The sequence below is a fragment of the Scyliorhinus torazame genome, chromosome 5 (genome assembly GCF_047496885.1).
Source record: "Scyliorhinus torazame isolate Kashiwa2021f chromosome 5, sScyTor2.1, whole genome shotgun sequence".
Lineage (NCBI taxonomy): Eukaryota > Metazoa > Chordata > Chondrichthyes > Carcharhiniformes > Scyliorhinidae > Scyliorhinus > Scyliorhinus torazame.
Genome location: NC_092711.1, coordinates 138108046 through 138133092, shown reverse-complemented (window position 1 = coordinate 138133092; position 25047 = coordinate 138108046). Strand labels below are relative to the sequence as shown.

Below are 25047 nucleotides of genomic sequence, written 5' to 3'. Positions count from 1 at the left end.
AGAGCGAGGGGGGTGGGGGAAGAGCGAGGGGGGTGGGGGAAGAGCGAGGGGGGTGGGGGAAGAGCGAGGGGGGTGGGGGAAGAGCGAGGGGGGTAGGGGAGCGAGCGAGGGGGGGAGCGAGGGGGGGGGAGCGAGGGGGGGGGGGGGGGAGCCAGGCGGGGTGGAGCAAGGGAGGCAGGAGGGCCAGCAGGCGGGGAGGGCAACAGGTGGGGAGGAGGAGGAGACATAAAGAAAGGGAGGAAAAGGACATACATGCCGTCAGTTAGTGGCTCCTCACTCATCAAACAAATCTCTACATTGGTTGATAAGGGGCCATTAAATAAAATGGCAAACAAAACAATGGGATTCATTTCTGGTGGGAATGAATTGAAAAACCGGGAAGTCACATCCACATTGAATAAGTCTTTGAAGGAGGTGGTGAATGGAATATAAAAATAGGGAATTCCTGCTAAAACAAGGCACTAGTTAGAATACGGAATATTACTGGAATACGGTGAACAGTTTTGGTCTCCTTATCTAAGGGACGATATCCCGGCATTGGAGGCAGTCCCGAGAAGGTTCACTCGGTTGATCCCGGGTAGGGAGGGATTTTCTTACGAGGAGAGGTTGAGTAGGTTGGGGCCTGTCCTCATTGGAGTTTAGAAGAATGAGAGGCGACCGTATTGAGACAGAGAGGATTCTCAGGGACTCGACAGGGTAGATGCTGAGAGGATGTTTCCTCTTGGGGGAGAGTCCGGGACCAGAGGGCAGAATCTCAGAGTAAGGGGGTCGCCCCATTTCAGACAGACACGAGGAGGAATTTCCCCTCTCGGAGGGGGGTGAATGTGTGGAATTCTTCCCCGCAGAGAGCTGTAGAGGCTGGGCCGTTAAGTATGTTCAAGGCCGAGACAGACAGATTTTTAGTCGGTGAGGGAATCGAGGGTTTATGGGGATAAGGCGGGAAAGCGGAGTTGAGGATTATCACATCAATCTCATCGAATGGGCGGAGCAGATCGATGGGCTGAACGGCTTCCATCTGCACCGTGACCTTTCTCTCGTCCGCCTGTTTGATGGCGATCGGGCAAAAGGCAAGTGTCCACACACGCTCACAGAGACTGGGAGAAATTCAATCCCGAAGGGGGCTCGATAAGGTCGAAGATACCGAGAGATCATGTCCGCTGGCCGGGAATCTAAAACACGGTGGTGCGGAGGGCACAGTCTCAGGATGAGCAGGCGGCCATTTTGGGAAAGAACGGAGGCGAAATCTCTTCACACGGAAGGGTTGTGAGTCTTTAAAATTCTCTCCACCCCCGAAGAGGGTTGCGGATGCTCCATCCTCCAGTGATACGAAGAGCGGGTGAGGAAAATGGAAGTGAAGCCCCCTGCGCCTGCCCACCCTGCCCACAAAGATCGACCACGATCGTGCCAAGTCTGGGGGGGGGGGGGGGGGGGGGAGAGAGAGAGAGAGCAGGCTGGAGGGGCCACCCCCCTAGAGTCGAATGACGTACCTCTTCCTCCTGGTACCCACCCTGGCAGGGGGGGCCGGCGCTGCCAAGTAAAAATCGACTGAAGAGCTCAGGGTGAGGGTGCGCCCCCTGCAATTGGAGAGAATTTAAAAAGAGAGGGTCAATGATAAAGGCAAATCGGGCCGTCCACACAGTCGCCGCGGCACCTGCTTTTGCACCAAATGACTTCCAACACCACCCCTCACCCCCACCATTATGATGGAGAACACACGGTAAACGCCACCAGCTGACTTTGTGACCTCCGGCCAGTGGTGGCAGTGTAGCCCCGCAGTTTAACGCCTCCCGTCTCCTCAGCGCAACCCCCCCCACCGCTGCTCCCATGGCACCGTCAACAGTGCCAGCGAGCAGATGTTGCCCAGGCAACAAGTATCACGATTGGGAAGAGGAGGAACTTTGTCACAAAAAGGGCGGTGAACCTGTGGGAATTCCCAACCGCAAGAAGGGAAGTGGCAGTCAAGTCCACTAAATATATCGAAGAAGGAACAAGATAACATTTCCATACTCTAAAGATGTCAACAGGTACGGGGGGGGGGCGGTCGGGGGAGAATCTAAAACACGGTGGTGCGGAGGGCACAGTCTCAGGATGAGCAGGCGGCCATTTTGGGAAAGAACGGAGGAGAAATCTCTTCACTCGGAAGGGTTGTGAGTCTTTAAAATTCTCTCCACCCCCGAAGAGGGTTGCGGATGCTCCATCCTCCAGTGATCCGAAGCGCGGGTGAGGAAAATGGAACTGAAGCCCCCTGCGCCTGCCCACCTCGCCCACAGAGATCGACTGGGTCACTGTCTGTGCGGAGTCTGCACATCCTCCCCGTGTGCACGTGGGTTTCCTCCGGGTGCTCCGGTTTCCTCCCACAGTCCAAAGACGTGCAGGTTCGGTGGATTGGCCGTGATAAATTGCCCTTAGTGTCCAAAAAAGGTTAGGAGAGGTTATTGGGTTACGGGGATAGGGTGGAAGTGAGGGCTTAAGTGGGTCGGTGCAGACTCGATGGGCCGAATGGCCTCCTTCTGCACCGTATGTTCTATCCCTCCACCAAGATGAAAAGTTTGTTCCTGTCGACTCTACCTATGCCCCTCATACTTTTATACACCTCAATCATGTCCCCCCTCAGTCTCCTCTGCTCCAAGTGTCATGTGAGAATACCTTTAACAAATGGGTGTTTACCACTGCAGTGATGTCAGAGAGTGGGTTGAGCTGGGCTGTCTGTCAGCTTTTTACTTTCGTTTTAGGCTGTTTGCTGCAGGGTGTGTTTTAGTTTCGTTTTCAGAGCTGGATAGCTGCAGTCACAGCCAGAAGGTGTATGAATCTCACTCTATGTAATCTAAAGAATGTAAATCGATCCTTTGGTGGTTTAAAACTAATAACTGCTCTCAGTAGTGACTTTAACCTGATGTGCTTCTGTACGAGATAACGAGAGATATTGTAGGCCTCGTCAAAAAGAAAAAGGAGTCATTTGTCAGGGCTAAAAGGCTGGGAACAGACGAAGCCTGTGTGGAATATAAGGAAAGTAGGAAGGAACTTAAGCAAGGAGTCAGGAGGGCTAGAAGGGGTCACGAAAAGTCATTGGCAAATAGGGTTAAGGAAAATCCCAAGGTTTTTTACATGTATATAAAAAGCAAGAGGGTAGCCAGGGAAAGGGTTGGCCCACTGAAGGATAGGCAAGGGAATCTATGTGTGGAGCCAGAGGAAATGAGCGAGGTACTAAATGAATATTTTGCATCAGTATTCACCAAGGAGAAGGAATTGGTAGATGTTGAGTCTGGAGAAGGGTGTGTACATAGCCTGGGTCACATTGAGATCCAAAAAGACGAGGTGTTGGGAATCTTGAAAAATGTTATGGTGGATAAGTCCCCAGGGCCTGATGGGATCTACCCCAGAATACTGAAGGAGGCTGGAGAGGAAATTGCTGAGGCCTTGACAGAAATCTTTGGATCCTCACCGTCTTCAGGTGATGTCCCGGAGGACTGGAGAATAGCCAATGTTGTTCCTCTGTTTAAGAAGGGTAGCAAGGATAATCCAGGGAACTACAGGCCGGTGAGCCTTACTTCAGTGGTAGGGAAATTACTGGAGAGAATTCTTCGAGACAGGATCTACTCCCATTTGGAAGCAAATGGACGTATTAGTGAGAGGCAGCATGGTTTTGTGAAGGGGAGGACGTGTCTCACTAACTTGATAGAGTTTTTCAAGGAGGTCACAAAGATGATTGATGCAGGTAGGGCAGTAGATGTTGGCTATATGGACTTCAGTAAGGCCTTTGACAAGGTCCCTCATGGTAGACTAGTACAAAAGGTGAAGTCACACGGGTTCAGGGGTGAGCTGGCAAGGTGGATACAGAACTGGCTAGGTCATAGAAGGCAGAGAGTAGCAATGGAAGGATGCTTTTCTAATTGGAGGGCTGTGACTAGTGGTGTTCCGCAGGGATCAGTGCTGGGACCTTTGCTGTTTGTAATATATATATATATATATATATATATATATAAATGATTTGGAGGAAAATGTAACTGGTCTAATTAGTAAGTTTGCAGACGACACAAAGGTTGGTGGAATTGCGGATAGCGATGAGGACTGTCAGAGGATACAGCAGGATTTAGATTGTTTGGAGACTTGGGCGGAGAGATGGCAGATGGAGTTTAATCCGGACAAATGTGAGGTAATGCATTTTGGAAGGTCTAATGCAGGTAGGGAATATACAGTGAATGGTAGAACCCTCAAGAGTATTGACAGTCAGAGAGATCTAGGAGTACAGGTCCACAGGTCACTGAAAGGGGCAACACTGATGGAGAAGGTCATCAAGAAGGCATACGGCATGCTTGCCTTCATTGGCTGGGGCATTGAGTATAAGAATTGGCAAGTCATGTTGCAGCTGTATAGAACCTTAGTTAGGCCACACTTGGAGTATAGTGTTCAATTCTGGTCGCCACACTACCAGAAGGATGTGGAGGCTTTAGAGAGGGTGCAGAAGAGATTTACCAGAATGTTGCCTGGTATGGAGGGCATTAGCTATGAGGAGCGATTGAATAAACTCGGTTTGTTCTCACTGGAACGACGGAGGTTGAGGGGCGACCTGATAGAGGTCTACAAAATTATGAGGGGCAAAGACAGAGTGGATAGTCAGAGGCTTTTCCCCAGGGTAGAGGGGTCAATTACTAGGGGGCATAGGTTTAAGGTGCGAGGGGCAAGGTTTAGAGTAGATGTACGAGGCAAGTTTTTTTACACAGAGGGTAGTGGGTGCCTGGAACTCGCTACCGGAGGAGGTGGTGGAAGCAGGGACGATAGTGACATTTAAGGGGCATCTTGACAAATACATGAATAGGATGGGAATAGAGGGATACGGACCCAGGAAGTGTAGAAGATTGTAGTTTAGTCGGGCAGCATGGTCTGCACAGGCTTGGAGGGCCGAAGGGCCTGTTCCTCTGCTGTACTTTTCTTTGTTTAAAGGTTTTTTTTAAGTCTCCTGGATGTTAAAAGGACAGCTTAAGGATTACTTAGGTGTTGTATTCTTTGGGGGTTGTATTTGAATAGATGGTTGCTAAGATGTTCACTATGTTTTTAAAAGGTTAACTTGAGTTCATATAATAAACATTTTTTTCCTTTAAAAAATACTTTTCCATTTCTGCTCTACCACACCTGTAGAGTGGGCCGTGTGCTCCCCATACCACAATCTAGTAAAAGTTGTGGGTCAGGTGAACTCCAGATACACTTTGGGGTTCTCTAAACCCTGGCCTATAGCACAAGGAAAACAATCCCAGTCTATCCAATCTCTCTTCACACTAAAACTCTCCAGCCCAGGCAGCATCCTGGTAAATCTCCTCTGCACCCTTTCCAGTGCTGTCACATCCCTCCTATAATGTGGATTCCAGCACTGCACACAATAGCTGAGGCCGAACCAATGTTTTATACAGTTCCAGCATAACCTCCCTGCTCTTAAACTCTGTGCCTCAGCTAATAAAGACAAGTATGGAGGGCATCAGGGTGGCGCAGTGGTTAGCACTGCAGCCTCACGGCGCCGAGCTCCCAGGTTCGATCCATTCTCTGGGTCACTGTCCGTGTGGAGTTTTCACATTCACAGAATTTCATAGAATTTACAGTGCAGAAGGAGGCCATTCGGCCCATCGAGTCTGCACCGGCTCCTGGAAAGAGCACCCTACCCAAGATCAACACCTCCACCCTATCCACATAACCCAGTAACCCCACCCAACACTAAGGGCAATTTTGGACACTAAGGGCAATTTATCATGGCCAATCCCCCTAACCCGCACATCTTTGGACTGTGGGAGGAAACCGGAGCACCCGGAGGAAACCCACGCACACACGGGGAGGACGTGCAGACTCCGCACAGACAGTGACCCAAGCCGGGAATCGAACCTGGGACCCTGGAGCTGTGAAGCAATTGTGCTATCCACTATGCTACCGTGCTGCCCTTGGTTGGTGACCTTTCATCAGAACACTTTCTGGAAGGGTTGGGAGCGGTGAGATTGTGGGGAGAGGAACAGCTCTGACAATGACCTTAACAAGAGTTTGGAGTCCTTTGAGTTGTTAAATCATAGAGGGTTAAGACTTCCGGTGACGGCCTCCCCGTGTCTGCATGGGTTTCGCCTTCGTAAACCAAAAGATGTGCAGGCTAGGTGGATTGGCCACGATAAATTGCCCCTTAATTGAAACAATTAATTGGGTACTCTAAATTTATTTTTAAAAGTAAAGGCAAGTGCACCATATGCCTTCTTAACCACTGAATCCACCTGCTCTGCTACCTGAAGGGACCGGTGTACAACGTCCTTCTGATCCAGGGAGCTTTCCAGAGTCCCGCCGTTTATCATGTGTTCCTTTGCCTGGTTTGTTCTGCCCAAGTGCATCGCCTCACACGGATCCGGATTGAATTCCATTTGCCACTGATCGTATCAAATTATGCAGAGAGCTCAATGGGCCAAGTGGCCGGCTCCTGCTTGCCATGTTTCTGCTGTCCCCCCAAACCGCCCCATCCCTTCACTGTGCCCAGCCACCCATATTAATGCTTCTGAGCTACACCCGCGGCCACAGGATGGCACTGCCAATAGGGCACCGTGCTGGTATCTGAGAGTGGGGACAGGCTGTGTGTCAGTGAGAGAGGAGCTGGTATCTGAGAGTGGGGACAGGCTGTGTGTCAGTGAGGGAGGAGCTGGTATCTGAGAGTGGGGACAGGCTGTGTGTCAGTGAGGGAGGAGCTGGTATCTGGGAGTGGGGACAGGCTGTGTGTCAGTGAGGGAGGAGCTGGTATCTGAGAGTGGGGACAGGCTGTGTGTCAGTGAGAGAGGAGCTGGTATCTGAGAGTGGGGACAGGCTGTGTGTCAGTGAGGGAGGAGCTGGTATCTGAGAGTGGGGACAGGCTGTGTGTCAGTGAGAGAGGAGCTGGTATCTGAGAGTGGGGACAGGCTGTGTGTCAGTGAGAGAGGAGCTGGTATCTGAGAGTGGGGACAGGCTGTGTGTCAGTGAGGGAGGAGCTGGTATCAGAGAGTGGGGACAGGCTGTGTGTCAGTGAGGGAGGAGCTGGTATCTGAGAGTGGGGACAGGCTGTGTGTCAGTGAGAGAGGAGCTGGTATCTGAGAGTGGGGACAGGCTGTGTGTCAGTGAGGGAGGAGCTGGTATCTGAGAGTGGGGACAGGCTGTGTGTCAGTGAGGGAGGAGCTGGTATCTGAGAGTGGGGACAGGCTGTGTCAGTGAGAGAGGAGCTGGTATCTGAGAGTGGGGACAGGCTGTGTGTCAGTGAGAGAGGAGCTGGTATCTGAGAGTGGGGACAGGCTGTGTGTCAGTGAGGGAGGAGCTGGTATCAGAGAGTGGGGACAGGCTGTGTGTCAGTGAGGGAGGAGCTGGTATCTGAGAGTAGGGACAGGCTGTGTGTCAGTGAGAGAGGAGCTGGTATCTGAGTGGAGACAGGTTGTGTGTCAGTGAGAGAGGAGCTGGTATCTGAGAGTGGGGACAGGCTGTGTGTCAGTGAGAGAGGAGCTGGTATCTGAGAGTGGGGACAGGCTGTGTGTCAGTGAGAGAGGAGCTGGTATCTGAGAGTAGGGACAGGCTGTGTGTCAGTGAGAGAGGAGCTGGTATCTGAGAGTGGGGACAGGCTGTGTGTCAGTGAGGGAGGAGCTGGTATCTGAGAGTGGGGACAGGCTGTGTGTCAGTGAGGGAGGAGCTGGTATCTGGGAGTGGGGACAGGCTGTGTGTCAGTGAGGGAGGAGCTGGTATCTGAGAGTGGGGACAGGCTGTGTCTCAGTGAGAGAGGAGCTGGTATCTGAGAGTGGGGACAGGCTGTGTGTCAGTGAGGGAGGAGCTGGTATCGGAGAGTGGGGACAGGCTGTGTGTCAGTGAGGGAGGAGCTGGTATCGGAGAGTGGGGACAGGCTGTATGTCAGTGAGGGAGGAGCTGGTATCTGAGAGTGGGGACAGGCTGTGTGTCAGTGAGAGAGGAGCTGGTATCTGAGAGTGGGGACAGGCTGTGTGTCAGTGAGGGAGGAGCTGGTATCTGAGAGTGGGGACAGGCTGTGTGTCAGTGAGAGGAGCTGGTATCTGAGAGTGGGGACAGGCTGTGTGTCAGTGAGAGAGGAGCTGGTATCTGAGAGTGGGGACAGGCTGTGTGTCAGTGAGAGAGGAGCTGGTATCTGAGAGTAGGGACAGGCTGTGTGTCAGTGAGAGAGGAGCTGGTATCTGAGAGTGGGGACAGGCTGTGTGTCAGTGAGGGAGGAGCTGGTATCTGAGAGTGGGGACAGGCTGTGTGTCAGTGAGGGAGGAGCTGGTATCGGAGAGTGGGGACAGGCTGTGTGTCAGTGAGGGAGGAGCTGGTATCGGAGAGTGGGGACAGGCTGTATGTCAGTGAGGGAGGAGCTGGTATCTGAGAGTGGGGACAGGCTGTGTGTCAGTGAGAGAGGAGCTGGTATCTGAGAGTGGGGACAGGCTGTGTGTCAGTGAGAGAGGAGCTGGTATCTGAGAGTGGGGACAGGCTGTGTGTCAGTGAGAGAGGAGCTGGTATCTGAGAGTGGGGACAGGCTGTGTGTCAGTGAGGGAGGAGCTGGTATCGGAGAGTGGGGACAGGCTGTGTGTCAGTGAGGGAGGAGCTGGTATCGGAGAGTGGGGACAGGCTGTATGTCAGTGAGGGAGGAGCTGGTATCTGAGAGTGGGGACAGGCTGTGTGTCAGTGAGGGAGGAGCTGGTATCGGAGAGTGGGGACAGGCTGTGTGTCAGTGAGGGAGGAGCTGGTATCGGAGAGTGGAGACAGGCTGTGTCTCAGTGAGAGAGGAGCTGGTATCTGAGAGTGGCGACAGGCAGTGTGTCAGTGAGGGAGGAGCTGGTATCTGAGAGTGGGGATAGGCTGTGTGTCAGTGTGGGAGGAGCTGGTATCTGAGAGTGGGGGCAGGCTGTGTGTCAGTGAGGGAGGAGCTGGTATCTGAGAGTGGGGACAGGCTGTGTGTCAGTGAGGGAGGAGCTGGTATCTGAGAGTGGGGACAGGCTGTGTGTCAGTTATGAAGGAGCTGGTATCTGAGAGTGGGGACAGGCTGTGTGTCAGTGAGGGAGGAGCTGGTATCTGAGAGTGGGGGCAGGCTGTGTGTCAGTGAGGGAGGAGCTGGTATCTGAGAGTGGGGACAGGCCTGTGTGTCAGTGAGGGAGGAGCTGGTATCTGAGAGTGGGGGCAGGCTGTGTGTCAGTGAGGGAAGAGCTGGTATCTGAGAGTGGGGACAGGCTGTGTGTCAGTGAGGGAGGAGCTGGTATCTGTGAGTGGGGACAGGCTGTGTGTCAGTGAGGGAGGAGCTGGTATCTGAGAGTGGGGGCAGGCTGTGTGTCAGTGAGGGAGGAGCTGGTATCTGAGAGTGGGGACAGGCTGTGTGTCAGTGAGAGAGCAGCTGGTATCTGAGAGTGGGGACAGGCTGTGTGTCAGTGTGGGAGGAGCTGGTATCTGAGAGTGGGGACAGGCTGTGTGTCAGTGAGAGAGGAGCTGGTATCTGAGAGTGGGGACAGGCTGTGTGTCAGTGAGAGAGGAGCTGGTATCTGAGAGTGGGGACAGGCTGTGTGTCAGTGAGAGAGGAGCTGGTATCTGAGAGTGGGGACAGGCTGTGTGTCAGTGAGAGAGGAGCTGGTATCTGAGAGTGGGGACAGGCTGTGTGTCAGTGAGAGAGGAGCTGGTATCTGAGAGTGGGGACAGGCTGTGTATCAGTGACGGAGGAGCTGGTATCTGAGAGTGGAGACAGGCTGTGTGTCAGTGAGGGAGGAGCTGGTTATCTGAGAGTGGGGACAGGCTGTGTGTCAGTGAGAGAGGAGCTGGTATCTGAGAGGGGAGACAGGTTGTGTGTCAGTGAGAGAGGAGCTGGTATCTGAGAGTGGGGACAGGCTGTGTGTCAGTGAGGGAGGAGCTGGTATCTGAGAGTGGGGACAGGCTGTGTGTCAGTGAGGGAGGGGCTGGTATCTGAGAGTGGGGACAGGCTGTGTGTCTGAGGGAGGAGCTGGTATCTGAGAGTGGGGACAGGCTGTGTGTCAGTGAGGGAGGAGCTGGTATCTGAGAGTGGGGACAGGCTGTGTGTCAGTGAGGGAGGAGCTGGTATCTGAGAGTGGGGACAGGCTGTGTGTCAGTGAGAGAGGAGCTGGTATCTGAGAGTGGGGACAGGCTGTGTGTCAGTGAGGGAGGAGCTGGTATCTGAGAGTGGGGACAGGCTGTGTGTCAGTGAGAGAGGAGCTGGTATCTGACAGTGGGGACAGGCTGTGTGTCAGTGAGGGAGGAGCTGGTAACTGAGAGTGGGGACAGGCTGTATGTCAGTGAGGGAGGAGCTGGTATCTGAGAGTGGGGACAGGCTGTGTGTCAGTGAGTGAGGAGCTGGTATCTGAGAGTGGGGACAGGCTGTGTGTCAGTGAGGGAGGAGCTAGTATCTGAGAGTGGGGACAGGCTGTGTGTCAGTGAGAGAGGAGCTGGTATCTGAGAGTGGGGACAGGATGTGTGTCAGTGAGGGAGGAGCTGGTATCTGAGAGTGGGGACAGGCTGTGTGTCAGTGAGAGAGGAGCTGGTATCTGAGAGTGGGGACAGGCTGTGTGTCAGTGAGAGAGGAGCTGGTATCTGAGAGTGGGGATAGGCTGTGTGTCAGTGAGAGAGGAGCTGGTATCTGAGAGTGGGGACAGGCTGTGTGTCAGTGAGAGAGGAGCTGGTATCTTGGAGTGGGGACAGGCTGTGTGTCAGTGAGAGAGGAGCTGGTATCCGAGAGTGGGTATAGGCTGTGTGTCAGTGAGGGAGGAGCTGGTATCTGAGAGTGGGGACAGGCTGTGTGTCAGTGAGGGAGGAGCTGGTATCTGAGAGTGGGGACAGGCTGTGTGTCAGTGAGAGAGGAGCTGGTATCTGAGAGTGGGGACAGGCTGTGTGTCAGTGAGAGAGGAGCTGGTATCTGAGAGTGGGGACAGGCTGTGTGTCAGTGAGTGAGGGGCTGGTATCTTAGAGTGGGGACAGGCTGTGTGTCAGTGAGGGAGGAGCTGGTATCTGAGAGTGGGGACAGGCTGTGTGTCAGTGAGGGAGGAGCTGGTAACTGAGAGTGGGGACAGGCAGTGTGTCAGAGAGGGAGGAGCTGGTATCTGAGAGTGGGGACAGGCTGTGTGTCAGTGAGAGAGGAGCTGGTATCTGTGAGTGGGGACAGGCTGTGTGTCAGTGAGGGAGGAGCTGGTATCTGAGAGTGGGGACAGGCTGTGTGTCAGTGAGAGAGGAGCTGGTATCTGAGACTGGGGACAGGCTGTGTGTCAGTGAGGGAGGAGCTGGTATCTGAGAGTGGGGACAGGCTGTGTGTCAGTGAGAGAGGAGCTGGTATCTGAGAGTGGGGACAGGCTGTGTGTCAGTGAGAGAGGAGCTGGTATCTGAGAGTGGGGACAGGCTGTGTGTCAGTGAGTGAGGGGCTGGTATCTTAGAGTGGGGACAGGCTGTGTGTCAGTGAGGGAGGAGCTGGTATCTGAGAGTGGGGACAGGCTGTGTGTCAGTGAGGGAGGAGCTGGTAACTGAGAGTGGGGACAGGCTGTGTGTCAGTGAGGGAGGAGCTGGTATCTGAGAGTGGGGACAGGCTGTGTGTCAGTGAGTGAGGAGCTGGTATCTGAGAGTGGGGACAGGCTGTGTGTCTGTGAGGGAGGAGCTGGTATCTGAGAGTGGGGACAGGCTGTGTGTCAGTGAGGGAGGAGCTAGTATCTGAGAGTGGGGACAGGCTGTGTGTCAGTGAGGGAGGAGCTGGTATCTGAGAGTGGGGACAGGCTGTGTGTCAGTGAGGGAGGAGCTGGTATCTGAGAGTGGGGACAGGCTGTGTGTCAGTGAGGGAGGAGCTGATATATGAGAGTGGGGACAGGCTGTGTGTCAGTGAGAGAGGAGCTGGTATCTGAGAGTGGGGACAGGCTGTGTGTCAGTGAAGGAGGAGCTGGTATCTGAGAGTGGGGACAGGCTGTGTGTCAGGCTATGTGTCAGTGAGGAAGGAACTGGTATATGAGATGGGGACAGGCTGTGTGTCAGTGAGGGAGGAGCTGGTATCTGAGAGTGGGGACAGGCTGTGTGTCAGTGAGGGAGGAGCTGGTATCTGAGAGTGGGGACAGGCTGTGTGTCAGTGAGGGAGGAGCTGGTATCTGAGAGTGGGGACAGGTTGTGTGTCAGTGAGGGAGGAGCTGGTATCTGAGAGTGGGGACAGGCTGTGTGTCAGTGAGGGAGGGGCTGGTATCTGAGAGTGGGGACAGGCTGTGTGTCAGTGAGGGAGGAGCTGGTAACTGAGAGTGGGGACAGGCTGTGTGTCAGTGAGGGAGGAGCTGGTATCTGAGAGTGGGGACAGGCTGTGTGTCAGTGAGAGAGGAGCTGGTATCTGAGAGTGGGGACAGGCTGTGTGTCAGTGAGTGAGGAGCTGGTATCAGAGTGGGGACAGGCTGTGTGTCAGTGAGGGAGGAGCTGGTATCTGAGAGTGGGGACAGGCTGTGTGTCAGGCTGTGTGTCAGTGAGGAAGGAGCTGGTATCTGAGAGTGGGGACAGGCTGTGTGTCAGTGAGGGAGGAGCTGGTATCCGAGAGTGGTGACAGGTTATGTGTCAGTGAGAGAGGAGCTGGTATCTGAGAGTGGGGACAGGTTGTGTGTTAGTGAGGGAGGAGCTGGTATCTGAGAGTGGGGACAGGCTGTGTGTCAGTGAGAGAGGAGCTGGTATCTGAGAGTGGGGACAGGCTGTGTGTCAGTGAGAGAGGAGCTGGTATCTGAGAGTGGGGACAGGCTGTGTGTCAGTGAGAGAGGAGCTGGTATCTGAGAGTGGGGACAGGCTGTGTGTCAGCGAGGGAGGAGCTGGTATCTGAGAGTGGGGACAGGCTGTGTGTCAGTGAGGGAGGAGCTGGTATCTGAGAGTGGGGACAGGCTGTGTGTCAGTGAGAGAGGAGCTGGTATCTGAGAGTGGGGACAGGCTGTGTGTCAGCGAGGGAGGAGCTGGTATCTGAGAGTGGGGACAGGCTGTGTGTCAGTGAGAGAGGAGCTGGTATCTGAGAGTGGGGACAGGCTGTGTGTCAATGAGGGAGGAGCTGGTATCTGAGAGTGGGGACAGGCTGTGTGTCAGTGAGGGAGGAGCTGGTATCTGAGAGTGGGGACAGGCTGTGTGTCAGTGAGGGAGGAGCTGGTATCTGAGAGTGGGGACAGGCTGTGTGTCAGTGATAAGGAGCAATATTTGGGTTTGAAGACTGCGCAAATAGGCCCCAGTTCAGGACAAACCTTCTGGCCCTCAAATACCAGGCTTTCTCGACATAGACGTGGCGACCAGGCATAAAAATCATTCATTTGCCCTCCACCTCTGAGGGAACTATCAGGAATGCCCTGTTGTTCACAGAAGTACCATTCTCAGACCAGGACAAACTACTCCTCCATTTTGATTCAAAATGGCAGGCATTCGATCCCTACCTTCCGCAACTCATCCAGCTCCATCTGAAGCAAGGCCACCTCGAGTGTCACCGCTGCCACTTTCCCGTGGTGTGGCTCCTGCACTTCATCCGGGAAGCTCATTCCATCGCTCTGCTCCACTGTGTATCCGTACAGGTGCAAAATTGCACGACCTCCCTTAAAAAACAGAATAGATTCTGGGAAGATGGAAAAAAGGGCCGCCTTTCTGTACTTCAGGGAGATATCTGTACACTGACTGGTGTCTCTCAGTCCCCTCTCTCTCTGGGAGATATCTGTACACTGACTGGTGTCTCTCAGTCCCCTCCCTCTCAGGGAGATATCTGTACACTGACTGGTGTCTCTCAGTCCCCTCTCTCTCAGGGAGATATCTGTACACTGACTGGTGTCTCTCAGTCCCCTCTCTCTCAGGGAGATATCTGTACACGGACTGGTGTCTCTCAGTCCCCTCTCTCTCAGGGAGATATCTGTACATTGACTGGTGTCTCTCAGTCCTCACTCTCAGGGAGATATCTGTACACTGACTGGTGTCTCTCAGTCCCCTCTCTCTCAGGGAGATATCTGTACACTGACTGGTGTCTCTCAGTCCCCTCTCTCTCAGGGAGATATCTGTACACTGACTGGTGTCTCTCAGTCCCCTCTCTCTCAGGGAGATAACTGTTCACAGACTGGTGTATCTCAGTCCTCTCTCTCTCAGGGAGATATCTGTACACTGACTGGTGTCTCTCAGTCCCCTCTCTCTTTCAGGGAGATATCTGTACACTGACTGGTGTCCTTCAGTCATCTCGCTCTCAGGGAGATATCTGTACACTGACTGGTGTCTCTCAGTCCCCTCGCTCTCAGGGAGATATCTATACACTGACTGGTGTCCCTCAGTCCCCTCTCTCCTCAGGGAGATATCTATACACTGACTGGTGTCCCTCAGTCCCCTCTCTCTCTCAGGGAGATATCTATACACTGACTGGTGTCTCTCAGTCCCCACTCTCTCAGGGAGATATCTGTACACTGACTGGTGTCTCTCAGTCCCCTCTCTCTCAGGGAGTTATCTGTACACTGACTGGTGTCTCTCAGTCCCCTATCTCTCTCTCAGGGAGATATCTGTACAGTGACTGCTGTCTCTCAGTCCCCTCTCTCTCAGGGAGATATCTGTACACTGACTGGTGTCTCTCAGTCCCCTCTCTCTCAGGGAGATATCTGTACGCTGACTGGTGTCTCTCAGTCCCCTCTCTCTCAGGGAGATATCTGTACATTGACTGGGTCTCTTAATTCTTTACCTTGATTCCATCAACGGTGCTTTTGAAGACAGGGTTATTAAACTTCACTGCCCTCCAAAACTTGGGCTTTTGTAGTGACAGCAGGTTGCGGCCATATTTCTCCAGGATATTGAAGGCTCTGCTGATGGTGAGTAGGCCATCACCGGACTGTACCAAGAACAAAGAGCGGGAGGGACAGAGGGTGAGTGACATAGAGAGGGGGGTCGGCAGACAGGGAGGGGGTGCGCAGACAGAGTGGGAGTGGGAGGGGGAGAGAGAGAGAGAGAGAGAGAGAGAGAGAGAGTGTGTGAGGGAGAGCTACTGAGTGAGGACCAAAACGAAAAGTGCTCAATAACTTTTTTTTTTTTTAAACTATTTTATTACAAACATGTATCAAAACAGGTTTCAGCAAATAAACAGCCCAGGAAACATACTTCCCAGCAATCAACTATACAGTCTGGACAAATTGTATCCCTTTTCCACCCTGCGACGAACAGCTCCTCAAATACGGTCACAAACATCCCCCACCTTTTCTCAAACCCCTCTGCAGAGCCCCTGAACTCATACTTTATCTTCTCCAACCGCAGGAAGTCGTACAGGTCACCCAACCAAGCCGCAACCCCCGGTGGCGATGCCGACCACCACTCCAGTAAAATTCACCGCCGTGCAATCAGAGAGGCGAAGGCCACGACATCGTCTTTCCTCCTCTCCATGAGCTCCGGCTTCTCTGAAACCCCAAATATCGCCACCAAAGGGTCCGGGTCCACCTCCTCATCCACTATCCTGGCTAAGACCGCGAACACTCCCGCCCAGGATCCTCTCAATTTTACACAACCCCAAACCAATACAATAAAGATTATATTGATCCCACAACCGACATCACAGGTACAGCACGGGGTTAGATACAGAGTAAAGCTCCCTCTACACTGTCCCACCAAACACTCCCAGGACAGGTACAGCACGGGGTTAGATACAGAGTAAAGCTACATCCATACTGCTCCAAATTGGCTACGGATGGATTTGAAAATGAGGGTGGGAATTTTTAATTCGAGGTGCTGTCCGAACTAATTAAGGGGCAATTTAGTGTGGCCAATCCACCTACCCTGCACATCTTTGGGTTGTGGGGGCGAAACCCACGCAGACACGGGGAGAATGTGCAAACTCCACACGGACAGTGACCCAGAGCCGGGATCGAACCTGGGACCTCGGCGCCCTGAGGCAGCAGTGCTAACCACTGCGTCGCCGTGCTGCCCTGCAAAATGGGGGAAGGATTTAAGTGAGGTGCAGCTAGGTGTATGTCAGCGTAAATCTGAAAACTAACACTGCTTTGGGATTGTGTTGTTGAGGGGCAGCGCAACGGTGAGTTATCGGAGTGGGGGGGGGGGGGCAGCGGGGTCAATGATTGGTCCTTTGTTTGGGGGGGGGGGCGAGAGAGGACACCAGAGGTAACTGGAAAGGGAAAGAATCAAACCATCACCCCTTGTCATTCAACGGCATGACTATTGCTGACCCCTGGCAACCCACAATCAACATCCTGGGGGGGTTACCATTGATCAGAAACTGAATCCAGCCATATAAATACTGCGGCTACCAGGGCAGGTCAGAGGCTGGGAATCCTGCGGTGAGTAACTCAGCTCCTGACTCCCCCCAAAGCCTGTCCACCATCGACAAGGCACGGGAATGTGATGGGATACTCTCCACTTGCCTGGGTGAGTGCGGCTCCGACAACACTCGAGAAGCTCGACACCATCCAGGACAAAGCAGCCCCGCTTTGATCGGCACCCCATCCACAAACATTCACTCCCTCCACCACCGACGCACAGTGACAGCAGCGTGTGTACCATCTACAAGATGCACCGCAGCGACTCACCAAGGCTCCTTCGACAGCACCTTCCAAACCCACCACCTCTACCATCTAGAAGGACAAGGGGCAGCAGACACATGGGGAACTCCACCAGCTGCAAGTTCCCCTCCGAGCCCCACACTCACCACCCTGACTGGGAAATATATCGGCCGTTCCTTCACTGTCGCCGGGTCACAATCCTGGACCTCCCTCCCTGACAGCACTGTGGGTGTTACCCACACCACACAGGGACTGCAGCCGGTTCGAGATGGCGGCTCACCCACCACCTTCTGGAGCCTCGCTAGCTATGCCCCTCGTCCCACGAATGAATTTTTTAAAAAGGGGAATCCCTGGCTTACTTCCTCTCCCTCCCTCCACTTGCTCCATCCCTCCCAGTCCCCCACCCCACCCCCCACACTTTCCAGAATGTTCCGGCGTGCTTACCTTGCCTGGCACGTTCTCCTGAAGCACCCTTGTCACGTTCACCTCCCGGTACTTCACCTCCAGCGGGCACCTCGCCGAAATGAGGTCCTGGAGCAGCCTGGTGGGGGTCGCGGTGGGCGTGGTGCTCAGGGCCAGCACTGCCTGCCTGCGTAGTTCAAGCACCTGCTGCCCCTCCCTCTCGTTCATGGTTACGCCCGGCGTCCTGGCACGGTGCAAGCCTCAGTCACGGCCTCCTCTTCTTCTTCCTCCTCCCTCCCCACGTCCGATTCAAGTCCGACCAGGTCTCTCGGTGGCCGAGATTCCCTGGGGAAAAAAAAATAAAAGTGTGACAGGACCAGTCGGACGGGACACACCCCGCTCTCCAAAGAAACACAGCAGCTCTCTTTTTGTTAATATAAATTTAATGGGCCCAATTCTTCTTTGTTCCAATGAAGGGGCGATTTCGCGTGGCCAATCCACCTAGCCTGTACATCTTTGGATTGTGGGCGTGAGAGCCACACAGACACGGGGAGAATGTGCAAACTCCACACTGACAGTGACCCAGAGCCGGGATTGAACCTGGGACCTCGGCGCCGTGAGGCAGCAGTGCTAACCACTGTGCCACCTTGCCACCCTGCAGCCCTCTTTTTGAAAACAACATGTACATATGTTTTGAGCTCAAGAATCTTGATGCTTTATTCCAAATGTCGCCACCAAGTACTTTCTCTTCCATGTCAGAAGCATTTCCTCCTCACCTCTCCAACTAGTTTCCTCTTCGATCGGGGGGGGGGGGGGGGGGGGGGGGGGGGGGGGGGGGGGGACGAATCGGAGGGCCTCGGTGCACCTCTCCATCCCCTCCCCATATACCCCTCAAAATCCGTCTCCCAACCCTTCCTCCTCCCCACTTCCATTCCCCCCACCTCACCATCCTCTCCTTTTCCCTCCGCCCCCTCATCTACTTCTCTCCCTTCAACAGCCTGCCTCCTCCCTTCCTCTCCCTCCCTCCACTTGCTCTATCCCTCCCAGTCCCCCACCCCTCACCTCATGTCCCCTTCTTTCCGTCCTTCTCCCCCTCTCCCCCACTGTTCCCCTTTGCTGGTCTTTCTCCCCACTCTCCCCTCTGCTTCCCTGTTCCCTCGCCAACCCTCTCGCCTCCCTCATCCTGCCCGCTGTCATGTCTTCCACAGCTCCACAAAGCCCTAAGCCATAGGAGCAGAAATAGGCCATTCAGCCCATCGATTTGCTCTGCCCATTCAGTGAGATTATGACTGATCTGATGTGATAATCCTCAACTCCACTTTCCCGCCTTAGCCCCATAAACCCTCGATTCCCTCACCGATTAAAAATCTGTCTGTCTCGGCCTTGAACATACTTAACGGCCCAGCCTCTACAGCTCTCTGCGGGAAAGAATTCCACACATTCACCCCCCTCCGAGAGGGGAAATTCCTCCTCATCTCTGTCTGAAATGGGGCGACCCCCTTACTCTGAGATTCTGCCCTCTGGTCCCGGACTCTCCCACAAGAGGAAACATCCTCTCAGCATCGACCCTGTCGAGTCCCCGAGAATCCTCTCTGTCTCAATACGGTCGCCTCTCATTCTTCTAAACTCCAATGAGGACAGGCCCAACCTACTCAACCTCTCCTCGTAAGAAAATCCCTCCCTACCCGGGATCAACCGAGTGAACCTTCTCGGGACTGCCTCCAATGCCGGGATACCGTCCCTTAGATAAGGGGACAGAGGTGCGGTCTAACTGTGCCCTGTACAGTTCTGGCACGATTTCCCTATCGTTTTACTCCGGTCCCTTTGAAATGAAGCACATTAAAGAGTTGCTGTGGGTGGAGGATGTTGGAAATGTTGGCGATTCACTTACCTGTATGTTCCCTTCTCTTGACACGTACATCACTTTGTTTCACTCTTTCTCCCTCCTTCTGTTTCACTCCCTCTCTCTCTCCGCCCCCTCTCCCTGTCTCTCTCTATTTCACTCTCTATTTCACACTCTGTCCGTCTCTCTCTCTATTTCACACCGTCTCTCTCTATTTCTTTCCCTCTCTGTTTCACTCTGTCTCTCTATTTCACACTCTGTCCATCTCTCTCTCTATTTCACACTGTCTCTCTCTCCCTCTCTCTATTTCACACTCTGCCTCTCTCTATTTCTCTCCCTCTCTCTATTTCACACTCTGCCTCTCTCTATTTCTCTCCCTCTCTCTATTTCACACTCTGCCTCTCTCTATTTCTCTCCCTCTCTCTGTTTCACACTCTGTCTCTCCCTCTCTCTATTTTAACCTCTGGGGCCTCTCTCACTCTGTTTCTCTTTTTATTTATGTCTCCACTCCTGTCTCTAACTAATTTGTCGTCTATTTCACTATCCCTCTCTCTCTCTCTCTCTTTCTGTTTCTATTTCTCGCTTGTTGTCTGAATATTCCAGGAAGTGTTTATCAAAAACACAGACAATGCCTCCAAACATCGCCACCCAGAGGCTGGGAGGACCACAGGCTCAGTGACATCTCCACCCAGAGGCTGGGAGGACCACAGGCTCAGTGACATCGCCACCCAGAGGCTGGGAGGACCGCAGGCTCAGTGACATCGCCACCCAGAGGCTGGGAGGACCGCAGGCTCAGTGACATCTCCACCCAGAGGCTGGGAGGACCGCAGACTCAGTGACATCTCCGCCCAGAGGCTGGGAGGACCACAGGCTCAGTGACATCTCCACCCAGAGGCTGGGAGGACCACAGGCTCAGTGACATCTCCGCCCAGAGGCTGGGAGGACCACAGGCTCAGTGACATCTCCATCCAGAGGTTGGGAGGACCACAGGCTCAGTGACATCTCCACCCAGAGGCTGGGAGGACCGCAGGCTCAGTGACATCTCCACCCAGAGGCTGGGAGGGCCGCAGGCTCAGTGACATCGCCACCCAGAGGCTGGGAGGACCGCACACTCAGTGACATCTCCACCCAGAGGCTGGGAGGACCACAGACTCAGTGACATCTCCACCCAGAGGCTGGGAGGACCACAGACTCAGTGACATCTCCACCCAGAGGCTGGGAGGACCACAGGCTCAGTGACATCTCCACCCAGAGGCTGGGAGGACCACAGGCTCAGTGACATCTCCACCCAGAGGCTGGGAGGACCACAGGCTCAGTGACATCTCCACCCAGAGGCTGGGAGGACCACAGGCTCAGTGACATCTCCACCCAGAGGCTGGGAGGACCACAGGCTCAGTGACATCTCCACCCAGAGGCTGGGAGGACCACAGGCTCAGTGACATCGCCACCCAGAGGCTGGGAGGACCGCAGGCTCAGTGACATCGCCACCCAGAGGCTGGGAGGACCGCAGGCTCAGTGACATCTCCACCCAGAGGCTGGGAGGACCACAGACTCAGTGACATCTCCACCCAGAGGCTGGGAGGACCACAGACTCAGTGACATCTCCACCCAGAGGCTGGGAGGACCACAGGCTCAGTGACATCTCCACCCAGAGGCTGGGAGGACCACAGGCTCAGTGACATCTCCACCCAGAGGCTGGGAGGACCACAGGCTCAGTGACATCTCCACCCAGAGGCTGGGAGGACCACAGGCTCAGTGACATCTCCACCCAGAGGCTGGGAGGACCACAGGCTCAGTGACATCTCCACCCAGAGGCTGGGAGGACCACAGGCTCAGTGACATCGCCACCCAGAGGCTGGGAGGACCGCAGGCTCAGTGACATCGCCACCCAGAGGCTGGGAGGACCGCAGGCTCAGTGACATCTCCACCCAGAGGCTGGGAGGACCACAGACTCAGTGACATCTCCACCCAGAGGCTGGGAGGACCACAGACTCAGTGACATCTCCACCCAGAGGCTGGGAGGACCACAGGCTCAGTGACATCTCCACCCAGAGGCTGGGAGGACCACAGGCTCAGTGACATCTCCATCCAGAGGTTGGGAGGACCACAGGCTCAGTGACATCTCCACCCAGAGGCTGGGAGGACCGCAGGCTCAGTGACATCTCCACCCAGAGGCTGGGAGGGCCGCAGGCTCAGTGACATCGCCACCCAGAGGCTGGGAGGACCGCAGACTCAGTGACATCTCCACCCAGAGGCTGGGAGGACCACAGACTCAGTGACATCTCCACCCAGAGGCTGGGAGGACCACAGGCTCAGTGACATCGCCACCCAGAGGCTGGGAGGACCACAGACTCAGTGACATCTCCACCCAGAGGCTGGGAGGACCACAGGCTCAGTGACATCTCCACCCAGAGGCTGGGAGGACCACAGGCTCAGTGACATCGCCACCCAGAGGCTGGGAGGACCACAGGCTCAGTGACATCTCCACCCAGAGGCTGGGAGGACCACAGGCTCAGTGACATCGCCACCCAGAGGCTGGGAGGACCGCAGGCTCAGTGACATCGCCACCCAGAGGCTGGGAGGACCGCAGGCTCAGTGACATCTCCACCCAGAGGCTGGGAGGACCACAGACTCAGTGACATCTCCACCCAGAGGCTGGGAGGACCACAGACTCAGTGACATCTCCACCCAGAGGCTGGGAGGACCACAGGCTCAGTGACATCTCCACCCAGAGGCTGGGAGGACCACAGGCTCAGTGACATCTCCACCCAGAGGCTGGGAGGACCACAGGCTCAGTGACATCTCCACCCAGAGGCTGGGAGGACCACAGGCTCAGTGACATCTCCACCCAGAGGCTGGGAGGACCACAGGCTCAGTGACATCTCCACCCAGAGGCTGGGAGGACCACAGGCTCAGTGACATCGCCACCCAGAGGCTGGGAGGACCACAGGCTCAGTGACATCTCCACCCAGAGGCTGGGAGGACCGCAGGCTCAGTGACATCTCCACCCAGAGGCTGGGAGGGCCGCAGGCTCAGTGACATCGCCACCCAGAGGCTGGGAGGACCGCAGACTCAGTGACATCTCCACCCAGAGGCTGGGAGGACCACAGGCTCAGTGACATCTCCACCCAGAGGCTGGGAGGACCACAGACTCAGTGACATCGCCACCCAGAGGCTGGGAGGACCACAGGCTCAGTGACATCGCCACCCAGAGGCTGGGAGGACCACAGACTCAGTGACATCTCCACCCAGAGGCTGGGAGGACCACAGGCTCAGTGACATCTCCACCCAGAGGCTGGGAGGACCACAGACTCAGTGACATCTCCACCCAGAGGATGGGAGGACCACAGGCTCAGTGACATCTCCACCCAGAGGCTGGGAGGACCACAGGCTCAGTGACATCGCCACCCAGAGGCTGGGAGCACCACAGACTCAGTGACATCTCCACCCAGAGGCTGGGAGGACCACAGGCTCAGTGACATCTCCACCCAGAGGCTGGGAGGACCACAGGCTCAGTGACATCTCCACCCAGAGGCTGGGAGGACCGCAGGCTCAGTGACATCTCCACCCAGAGGCTGGGAGGACCACAGGCTCAGTGACATCTCCACCCAGAGGCTGGGAGGACCACAGACTCAGTGACATCGCCACCCAGAGGCTGGGAGGACCACAGGCTCAGTGACATCGCCACCCAGAGGCTGGGAGGACCACAGACTCAGTGACATCTCCACCCAGAGGCTGGGAGGACCACAGGCTCAGTGACATCTCCACCCAGAGGCTGGGAGGACCACAGACTCAGTGACATCTCCACCCAGAGGATGGGAGGACCACAGGCTCAGTGACATCTCCACCCAGAGGCTGGGAGGACCACAGGCTCAGTGACATCGCCACCCAGAGGCTGGGAGGACCACAGACTCAGTGACATCTCCACCCAGAGGCTGGGAGGACCACAGGCTCAGTGACATCTCCACCCAGAGGCTGGGAGGACCACAGGCTCAGTGACATCTCCACCCAGAGGCTGGGAGGACCGCAGGCTCAGTGACATCTCCACCCAGAGGCTGGGAGGACCACAGACTCAGTGACATCTCCACCCAGAGGCTGGGAGGACCACAGGCTCAGTGACATCTCCACCCAGAGGCTGAGAGGACCGCAGGCTCAGTGACATCTCCACCCAGAGGCTGGGAGGACCACAGACTCAGTGACATCTCCACCCAGAGGCTGGGAGGACCGCAGACTCATTGACATCTCCACCCAGAGGCTGGGAGGACCACAGACTCAGTGACATCGCCACCCAGAGGCTGGGAGGACCACAGACTCAGTGACATCTCCACCCAGAGGCTGGGAGGACCGCAGACTCAGTGACATCGCCACCCAGAGGCTGGGAGGACCACAAGCTCAGTGACATCTCCACCCAGAGGCTGGGAGGACCACAAGCTAAGTGACATCTCCACCCAGAGGCTGGGAGGACCACAGGCTCAGTGACATCTCCACCCAGAGGCTGGGAGGACCGCAGACTCAGTGACATCGCCACCCAGAGGCTGGGAGGACCACAGACTCAGTGACATCGCCACCCAGAGGCTGGGAGGACCACAGGCTCAGTGACATCGCCACCCAGAGGCTGGGAGGACCACAGGCTCAGTGACATCTCCACCCAGAGGCTGGGAGGACCACAGGCTCAGTGACATCTCCACCCAGAGGCTGGGAGAACCACAGGCTCAGTGACATCTCCACCCAGAGGATGGGAGGACCACAGACTCAGTGACATCTCCACCCAGAGGCTGGGAGGACCACAGGCTCAGTGACATCTCCACCCAGAGGCTGGGAGGACCACAGGCTCAGTGACATCTCCACCCAGAGGCTGGGAGGACCACAGGCTCAGTGGCATCGCCACCCAGAGGCTGGGAGGACCGCAGGCTCAGTGACATCTCCACCCAGAGGCTGGGAGGAGCACAGGCTCAGTGACATCTCCACCCAGAGGCTGGGAGGACCACAGGCTCAGTGACATCTCCACCCAGAGGATGGGAGGACCACAGACTCAGTGACATCGCCACCCAGAGGCTGGGAGGACCGCAGGCTCAGTGACATCTCCACCCAGAGGCTGGGAGGACCACAGGCTCAGTGACATCGCCACCCAGAGGCTGGGAGGACCGCAGGCTCAGTGACATCTCCACCCAGAGGCTGGGAGGACAACAGGCTCAGTGACATCTCCACCCAGAGGCTGGGAGGACCACAAGCTCAGTGACATCTCCACCCAGAGGCTGGGAGGACCACAGACTCAGTGACATCTCCACCCAGAGGCTGGGAGGACCGCAGACTCAGTGACATCTCCACCCAGAGGCTGGGAGGACCGCAGACTCAGTGACATCTCCACCCAGAGATTGGGAGGACCACAGACTCAGCGACATCTCCACCCAGAGGCTGGGAGGACCACAGGCTCAGTGACATCTCCACCCAGAGGCTGGGAGGACCACAGGCTCAGTGACATCGCCACCCAGAGGCTGGGAGGACCGCAGGCTCAGTGACATCTCCACCCAGAGGCTGGGAGGACCACAGGCTCAGTGACATCTCCACCCAGAGGATGGGAGGACCACAGACTCAGTGACATCGCCACCCAGAGGCTGGGAGGACCGCAGGCTCAGTGACATCTCCACCCAGAGACTGGGAGGACCACAGACTCAGCGACATCGCCACCCAGAGGCTGGGAGGACCACAGGCTCAGTGACATCTCCACCCAAAGGATGGGAGGACCACAGACTCAGTGACATCTCCACCCAGAGGCTGGGAGGACCACAGGCTCAGTGACATCGCCACCCAGAGGCTGGGAGGACCACAGGCTCAGTGACATCGCCACCCAGAGGCTGGGAGGACCACAGACTCAGTGACATCTCCACCCAGAGGCTGGGAGGACCACAGGCTCAGTGACATCTCCACCCAGAGGCTGGGAGGACCACAGGCTCAGTGACATCTCCACCCAGAGGCTGGGAGGACCACAGGCTCAGTGACATCTCCACCCAGAGGCTGGGAGGACCGCAGGCTCAGTGACATCTCCACCCAGAGGCTGGGAGGACCGCAGACTCAGTGACATCTCCACCCAGAGGCTGGGAGGACCGCAGACTCAGTGACATCTCCACCCAGAGGCTGGGAGGACCGCAGACTCAGTGACATCTCCACCCAGAGGATGGGAGGACCACAGGCTCAGTGACATCTCCACCCAGAGGCTGGGAGGACCACAGGCTCAGTGACATCTCCACCCAGAGGCTGGGAGGACCACAGGCTCAGTGACATCTCCACCCAGAGGCTGGGAGGACCACAGACTCA

General features: G+C 55.6%; 1 protein-coding gene across 2 annotated transcripts in view; it reads right to left on the bottom strand.

Annotated features, from left to right (window-relative positions):
• The window catches only part of LOC140419837 (E3 ubiquitin-protein ligase RNF31-like), a 75628-nt gene that overhangs the window by 3953 nt on the left and 46628 nt on the right, over positions 1–25047 (bottom strand). Inside the window, exons 1-5 of one of the 2 annotated variants that reach the window (XM_072503877.1) lie at positions 18781–19352; positions 16932–17234; positions 14666–14812; positions 13395–13550; positions 1488–1574 (exon numbers count right to left, since the gene is read on the bottom strand). The exons of the other annotated variant lie outside the window; for it this stretch is intronic. Of the exons in view, the coding sequence (XP_072359978.1) occupies positions 1488–1574; positions 13395–13550; positions 14666–14812; positions 16932–17117 (576 nt within the window). The 5' untranslated portion in view covers positions 17118–17234; positions 18781–19352. Of the gene's footprint in view, positions 1–1487; positions 1575–13394; positions 13551–14665; positions 14813–16931; positions 17235–18780; positions 19353–25047 lie in introns of those variants that run through there. 2 annotated transcript variants of the gene reach the window in all.